Here is an 8717-nt window from a genome sequence, read left to right as displayed (position 1 = left end):
CGCCCCCTTTCTTCCGCAGCTGCTCCACAATTTGTTTGCGGTTTGGCTTTTTTTTCCCCCCTTTCTTTTGAGCCGAGCTGCTGGCGACAGGCCTGATCCTCAGTGACAGCAACGGAACTAACTGCAGGAGGAAAACACCTGCTCCCTTTGTCACTGCTCTCTCTGCCTGAGGTGTTTTGGGTTTTACTTGACCTGCACCTCAGCACTGGAGAGCGTTGCTACTTGAGCAGTCTGGTAGCGCTGTTTAGTCACCAGTTCTTGCATATTTTAGGTACTGTCTTTGGCAGGAGACGCATTATTTCTTCCCCCTCAGGGAAATGGTAGAACAGAAAACAAAAATAATAGCTTTCTTATTCTTCCTATTAAGGATATATTGCAGATTTAAGGTATACTGCCCACCATTTCACAGTAGCAATGTTTTTGTGAGCCTATTAAGTTTATAGGGCCAACAGGGCACTGTGTTTTTCAGTCTCAAGATGAAGACCAACCTGGTGTAGAGAAGCCTGTGAGAAGCCAGCTGAAAAGGAGAATGGAAAGCGACTATCAGTTGACAAGAATTTCATGTAGAAGGGTAGATGTGAAGGACTTCTGCCCTCATCTTCTCCAAACAAGCAACTGTAGTATTTGATTTTACAAAATGTGTGTTACTGTTCCACCTATGTCTGGCTGATGGACTAGTGAGAAACAAGAAGCAGTACCAGTACTAGTAAGGTTTTTATTTTTGGCAACACTGTGTTCAGCAGCCAGTTGCAGAATGGGATACAGAGCAGCAGCTCATAGTTAACACAACTATGGGGAAAAAAAACCCCAAACCCAAACCAACCTTCTGCTTTTCAAGTAATAAGCAAAGCAGCATTGAGAGCATATAGACTGTAAGAAATCCTTGAGGAACTTCTATTACTAAACCAGTTATCTTCAAACTTTGCTTAGATGAGACCATGAACATTTATGTTTATACAGAGCACTTGTCCACCTGCTGCTCCAACAGCTGAAACAGTATTAGTCCTTGCTCCCTCCACATAGCCCATTTATCTTTGTTAAAACATTTTAGTACAGAACTATTGTACTTGTTTGGTTGAAGTTCAATCACTCCTTTCTTCCTCCTTCTAGGTTTTCAGTGGAACCAAGGCAAGCAGAATTCTTTCAACTCTTTTATTCAGGCTCACTTCAACTGCCAGTAGTTAAATTTAAAACGAACGAACCAACCATATTTGTTTTGAGTTATGTAGTACCCTATGCCAAGATGTGCATATCTGTTATGTGCAATAGATATAATGAAGTCCCAGAGCATGCACATATGCCCAGTTCACACGGCCACTCTTCAGTATTAAGACTGTTTGTGGCTATAAGACACCTCACCCTCACACATTAGCCACTTCCCTCCTAACACCTAGTCATACATAACAACTTGACAGCATTTATACCCATTGCCTAGCACTCTCAATGACCTTGAGGTAGATGCCCTTAGCCCCATTTTACGGGGAAACTGAGGCAGTAGCATTAATGGCTTGTTCAAAACCACAACAGTGGAGCCAAGATTAGAATTTGGGAGTTTCCACTTCAATCTCGTGAATGTGTGCAAAATCATGGCAAGAAGAAGCCATGCTCCAGAATAAGAAGTCTTCTTTATTATTCCTACAGACTCCAACTCAGATATGCCAGAAGCAGGTTTTGCTTTATACCAAGAAACGAGAGATTGTAGATGAAACACAGGATTAAAAAATGGTGGTAGAGAATAAGACAAAAAGCCAACCAGTGATCAATTCTGTTTAATACTAGGAAAGCCAAAAAGACACTCTTCGGACCAAAACTTATTTAAAAACAAAAACAAAACAAAAACAACAAACAAAAAAACCCCAACCCACAAAACAAAAAAAGGAAAAAAGAACAAGACTTATTTTGGAAATTATTTAAGGTGACATTATATTGGTTTTATTTCAGATTTCACAGAAGAAATACTTTATAAAACTAAAACCAGTTAACCCAGCCACTATCAACAGAGGGTGGCATAAGCAAGACACTAGGTCAGAACCTGCAGCAAAGAGCCATCTACTCTTGTCACTGAAATGTTCCTGTACTACCAGGACACTTCACTGGGGGATTAAGATGGAGAGAACTGGGATTTTTATAGCAGTTCTGAGAGGCATAATAGCTCCTCCTAGCTGGGGCTTTGTTGCTACCCACATCTCTGTATCATAAGTGTAGTAGGATTTACTGATTTCGGAAAGGACAGATTCAGCATAGCAAAGGCAAGAAGTTTATTGGATTTTATGCAAGTTTTCTTTAAAAAGGTACTGTCTTAACATCATGCCATCAAACTGATTACTTAGCTAACTTCTGTGGGATCTCCAGTCTCATTACTGAGAGAAAAAAAGAGTACACAAGGCTTAGGAAGGCCCTGTGCCAAATAAAATATACAAGGGCTCTGGGTACATACTCGTACGTTTGCCTGAACTTTGGTTATGGAAGAGCCAGGGTAAGATGATTTGTTAAGTTATCATTGAAGAATTTTACCCCTCCCCTCCCCCCCATTCCAAATGTCTGGTTGGGAGGCAAGGCTGGAGGTGGGCGGGAAAAAGGTAAAGCAATAATCTTAATGCTTTACTAACGTTCTGATAGAGCAGAGCACAGAACCTTGCACAAATATAAAGTACCTGCCTATGGATAGCTTTGCCTTCTTTTTATCACGCCCAAGTGTTAAGGTTGTTCCATACAGTGGCATCCACCCTACACTCCCCACCGCCAAAAGAGCAGCTGATGGCAAGAACCCTGCCTTCCTCACTACTACCTTTTCCTTTCTGAACTGGGCAGGGCAGTGGGAGAAAGAGAAGAAAAGAGAAGAAAGAGAAACCATCTATTCCAAAGATGCACTTTGGTTTTACATATGGGCGACTTCCCCTTGTAGAATAAGCTTTCCCCTCCAAAAAGGGATGTTTCTTTTCTTCTATAACCCACGATAAATTAAAAGTAAGTAAGAAGTCTCTGGTTTGACATAATAAATACTTAGAATATATCAAATGGAAAAAAAAAAAAGTTACAGAAGCCTCAATGGAATTCTCTTTCTGACCTAGCTACAGACAGATTCTTCACAGACAAAAAGGTATCTCCGAATCAGCTGCAGCTCTTCTCCTGCTCACTGGGCTTGGTCAACAAGTGCTATCACATACGCTTTGGAATACTGTTAAGACAAAAACAATATAGAGCACAAGAAATCTACTCCTAAATTTGTTTTTCATACTGCCAAGGGTGTAGGAAGCAACCATCGATGGGAGACCCTCATAGCAGTGCACAGTGACCGAGTTGGAGCACTAAAGTAACATGGACAGGAATACTAGGGGAAAACAAAGCACAGGAAGAGAATGAGGAGAGAGAACCCATAAAAGTTGGGAAAGGAAAAGATGAGCAAGAGAGAAAAAAGTCCAATCAAGTTCAGCTGGACTTCCCAGTTCTGCCACCAGAGCGGATGAGATGTTGAACAACACGAAGAGTTCCTTGGGGTCTGTCCTAACACGGAATGTTGTTGGCATTTTCTTCACCATTGACAGTAAGCAAGCAGAAGTTAACCCTCTCTGACACTGACACGTGGTTCTGCCAGTGAGCTGTGGATGATCCCAATAATTGATTCAACGCCGTCTCCCTCCAATAAGGTGCGGTGATCCCCTTCAATAATATGGACAGATACTTTCCCATCACATACCTGCATAGACATAGAAAAGCAGAGCTTTACAGTCACATACACTATCAGCTAGTTGGTTTGGGTTTAGCAGGATTCTAAGTCACTCATAGTTTACACCACTGTCTCGGCCAAACTCAGTTGAAAACAGCACCAGTTTTACTGCGACACATTTCTATAGATCAGCTGCAGGGCACTGTTTGGAACCAGTTTTAAAGCATGATAATTTGACAGTCTGACAAGTGACCAACTCAAATATAAGCTGGGCAAGAGGCCAGCCCGATGCTGAGTAATTTACTTACAATATCAAAGAATTAATGATGAAATAGCTACTTCCAAGCCCTTAGGAAAATCAAATAATCCCCCCGCCTCCGCCTAATCTTTCTCCCAACACCATCAAATCTTCCTTTAAGGTCATTATGTAACTTTAACAACATACAAATTAACCTAGTATCAATAATGAATATAACTTAGAAGTCTGAAGGGACAGGAGATACCAGAAGCAGGCGTTCGGAAACTCTCTCCCTTTTCCCTGGTATTGTACAATAACCTAAGACACTTAACCCTCTTACGTGACCAGGGCTAGACACCAGTGACCTTATCTAGACTACGGGCTGAAAACCTAAGGTTTTTAGGCCCCCAAGAAACCCACATACTAACTTCTAAGTGGTCCCCAAAAGGTAACTAAGGAAAGGCCACCTCTACTGTCAAAAGGCTAACAGTTGCTCTTCAGAAGTCTGCCCTCGTGCAGCAGACAAACTTTAGGAGTCTACAGTGACAGAAGGAGGCTAAAGGTACTTCTGCAAGTTACTTTTCGCATCTTTATTATCTGAAGTCTAGAAACACACAATAGAGAGGCTAGACCTCCTCCTGGCCCTCACTACCCTGAGAAAATGCCTGGAACCAGTCAACTTATTTGCTTCTGGGGGGTTTAAATTCTTGTTAGAGCATAATAGCTGCAGAATTATAACCTCTTTCAGGCTGGTTTCATCCTTTCTCTCTCAGTAAGGATGACTTTCCATGCTTTTCTTTTGCTCCCTCAAGTATCAAGAGAACCTCAACAGTCACGAGTGGGCCTCAGACTGACCTCTGAGAGTCTGTAGTCTCCACCCAGTCCTTCTTCATATTCACTGTGGGACTTTGCACGCATCAGTGTCACATTCCCACGATACTTGGACTCTGGTATATACTTGTCAGCAGCCTTCAGTTTATGGTAAAAGGAAGCAGCAGCAAAGCTGAGTGCTTCACGATTGATGTTTGCATGAATCTGAGTTATCAGGTCTGCAGCAGCATTCACACGAGCCTCCAGATCTTTCAGGGGTAGAAGAACCTCCAGCAGCTGGAAATATTAACATTTTTTTTCCATTAGTCTCAGTATCTGAGAATCCATCTGTTAAACAGAAAACCGCAGCCCCCTTGTGCAACAGAAAGATACAAAAACCCCAAGCAAACTAACATCACCTTATTATATTCAATGCCTGTAAATTGCTGAACAAAGGCACACAATGCTTCAGTCTCCAATGCAGCCTCGTTTCCTTGGGCCAGCTTGGCTCTGTAGCTCTATAAAAGAGAAGAATAAAATGCTATAAACAATTAAATTAAATTAAATATAAAACCCAATTAAGAACAAATGGCTTTGAACAGGGAAAAGGTGAGGGAGGGAAAAATAAAAAAAGGAAAAAAGGATAGACTGAAGCTTAGGGCGTGGAATAAAGATCACATGAGGATAGATCCACAGGTAGCAATTGCCAAGAGCCTAGTATCCTATAGAAAGTACAATGGAAATGTAAGAGAATGCTTAAGCAAGATTTCCTAGCACCCCTACACAAGGATCTTGTCTTGCAGGGTCCAGGATCTTCCAGAAACGTACTAATATTACAATTCACCATAGCAAGAGCAACATTTGTGTCCCAGCCCTCACCAGCTAGTGATGACCACCTCCCATATGCTTCCATCCTTCAGCCATTCCTAAACATCCACTGTCTACAGCTGTCTCCCAACTCCCCTGGCAGGAAGTCTGTCAGCTTTTCAGATGACTCACATCTAGAGTAGCAGCATCTCCAAATGTGAGCCCTGACGCAGGACAATCCCCAGGCAATAGATTTTCTCTGTGTCTCTTACCTGAGTGTATGCTGCCACAAAGGAATGAGACCCATCAAAGAGGAACAGACTGTTGAGTGCATGGGAAGCATTTTGTTGGTCCTGCAGTTGGGAGCACATTTCAAAGGCTACACAGGCACCGAAGGAATAGCCAGCAATGCGGTAAGGTCCTTCAGGTTGTATCTGCTTCATACAGTCAATGTAATAGGCTGCCAGGCTCTGTATGCTGTCCAAGGGAGCAGCTAGAACATAGAAGCAAGTTATAAACAGACTCCAGTGAAAGACACTGGCAGACAGCTGGAAACATCCAGGTTATTTTGTTGAAGGTCAGTTTCTGAATTATGGTCAGCAACTCAACATTTTGGACAAAGAATAGTAATATTCCTGCTTTCCAGAGACAGGCAGAACAGCATGCCCTGGTTTTCTCCTGCATATTTATCTGCTGGCAGGGCCTCTGCAACATCCAATTGTTCCATTTGCCCATATATAACCTAACCTAGTAATTCTCTTGTTATTTGGGGAAGTCTGACATGACCCTGTGCAGGCTATAGGTACCAATACTTTAATCTCAGTTTAAGAGCCTAGAAACAAAGCTATCTCTATAAGGCAACCAAAATTCAGAATGTTATTTTACAAATTCAAGATGATGAAGAACTGAGATACCTTTTGTGCACTGGAGCCCATAGCAGGGCATATGAAGTCTGGAACTGAGAGTGTAGAAAACTGCAACAGATCCTTCAATGGGGTGAACAAGGAAAAGAGGGCGCTCTGTGCTCTGAACATCATTGAGGCGGGTGATTGTTGGCCCTTCTGGGTTCACCAGCAAGTTGTTCAAATCTAGTTTTGGAGATTTGCCTGGGCCTGTCTTCATCAGTTGGGCTGGCTTTAGCTCTTTGAAGGGAAGCACACCAGACAAAATACAACTAGATTCAGGATCAGCCTTGGTCACACAGTCAGTCATAGTCCTGACGGAGAATCTTAAGGCTGCTCTGGATTAGCCCACTCAATCATTAGGGCACAGACATAGAGATCTTCAGCAACTGCATATGCTTTTAGCTTACAGTAAGCATGACATTACGTTATTAACTCCTTAGACAGGTAAAAGGTCTTAAATTGCATCCTGCACACAGCTGCAGAGGAGTAAAGTGGCTTTACTCCAAGAAAGTGGCTTTCACACTCTTGCTTATACCCTGCCCCCAGAACTGACGAGCCTAGCCCCAGCACTTCAGTGACATGTCGGCCACTTAAAAGCCTTTCAGCTATAACCTTATTTCATTATTTGAGGCTTACGTCACTAGAGACGAAAGAAACTAATTGGAAGCTTAATTATTTGCATTCAGGTGACTGTTAGCAAACCCCGTGCAGGCACTATACCCTCTGCTGTCCTGGACTTGGAAGAAAGTTCACGCAGTTTGTTGACTGTAAGAAGTCGGATTTCTCTCATGGTCATAACGATGTCATAGTCTCTCTCCAGCGTCTGGCGCACCTCCACGCCCATCAAGGAATCCAAGCCCAAGTCTGCCAAGGTACTCTCAGCATTCAGACTACTCACATCACGGACACCTGAGGAAGAAAGAGCACAGCAATGTAACGCCAGGTTTTCTTCAGCTGTCGGCCTCTCGCAGTTTTCTTCTCAACTTCCTTCTTTCTCCTGAAACCTGAATAAACTGCAGCTAGAGAATTACGTTTTAGGATCATCTAATGCTTTCAGCAAGTCACCTCTTCTACAGCTCACATCTAGTCTAGTCATATAGGATCTAGTCTTCAGAGTACATGTTAAATACGTGCAGCTTTTATGACAGGGATGACAGGGGATACATCAGTCCCGGCTAAACAGGTGTGAACTTTGTCACTACAGCTCTACATCAAGTTCAGAACAGTCAGCTACAGGAATTTCACCTACTGCAGGCTCTAACTGAAACTGCAGTTCTAAATGTAACACAACTAACCCTCAGCTACAGCATGAGACAAAACCATCAATGATGGTTCACTACAACACTCGATGCCTGTCACACTGGAGAAGACAATTCCCTCTAGTCTTCATTGCCTTTTCCTCTTCGATTCTCACACACTGTTCAAGTCTCTTACCCATTCCTTACCTGTCAGAGGCTTCTCATAACAACACTTGCATCTACAGCTCTTCCTCTCCACCTCCACCCTCTGGTGCCCCATGTTGCCATGCTCCCACCATTAGTCTTCTTACTAGCTTCTCCCTTTTTTGTCTTCACAGTCTCTCCTTCCAAAGTAACCCTACAGCTGGTACAATTTCCCAGATGCTTTCCCATGACTTCTCAAAGCTACGTCTGTTCTACAAGGTCAGACTTGTCTGATTGCCCACGGTTCCTTCAGTAATACTCAGGAGACTGCCTTTAACATATCAGTATCTCTTTTGGTAGAAAACAAAGAAGCAGTACATGCTTCTGTCCACAAAAGAGACAACAGTAGAGTTGACAGACATTATTCACTTTCAGCACAAGAAGAGGGGACAATGGTAAAATTCAGCAGGTTCAAAACAGACAGAAGGACATGGCACTTCTTGTAACACATAGTAAAGCTATGGTTACTGTATGTTCACATGGAATGACAGAGCTGATTAGAGAACACACTACCAGTTACTAAGAACATAAAAGCTACTTTTTTCAGCACAGGGACATCCCAAGGTGAATGTTCGAAAGCTGCAATAGTACTCAAAGTTAGTCATGTATTTGCTCTATTATGTGCTGTCCCAGAATTTTGCTCTTGGGGGCTGTTCATGTTGATTCTCCATTTGGAGAAAGATGCTAGTCCACTCTAAAGACAATCCCAGACAGTGAAGTATGTGTGTGTGTATGTAAATACACAGAAGTGAAGAAACGAATTGATTACTGGAGAGAAGCAGCACTGTAAAGGAAACAAACAGTACCCCACCACCCCCACAGCACAGGAAATCAGGAGATGCTGAATA

General features: G+C 42.7%; 1 protein-coding gene across 1 annotated transcript in view; it reads right to left on the bottom strand.

The window, feature by feature from the left end:
- Window positions 1-2891: 2891 nt before the first annotated feature.
- Window positions 2892-8717, bottom strand: part of FASN (fatty acid synthase) — a 36341-nt gene continuing 30515 nt past the window's right edge. The window contains exons 37-42 of the mRNA XM_010009552.1: window positions 7148-7336; window positions 6437-6664; window positions 5795-6015; window positions 5135-5233; window positions 4761-5012; window positions 2892-3697 (exon numbers count right to left, since the gene is read on the bottom strand). Coding sequence (XP_010007854.1) covers window positions 3560-3697; window positions 4761-5012; window positions 5135-5233; window positions 5795-6015; window positions 6437-6664; window positions 7148-7336 — 1127 coding nt within the window. The 3' untranslated portion in view covers window positions 2892-3559. The remainder of the gene's footprint in view (window positions 3698-4760; window positions 5013-5134; window positions 5234-5794; window positions 6016-6436; window positions 6665-7147; window positions 7337-8717) is intronic.

This window comes from Nestor notabilis, unplaced genomic scaffold (genome assembly GCF_000696875.1).
Source record: "Nestor notabilis isolate BGI_N333 unplaced genomic scaffold, ASM69687v1 scaffold19412, whole genome shotgun sequence".
Taxonomy (NCBI): Eukaryota; Metazoa; Chordata; class Aves; order Psittaciformes; family Psittacidae; genus Nestor; species Nestor notabilis.
This window is presented reverse-complemented; position numbering and strand designations above follow the sequence as displayed.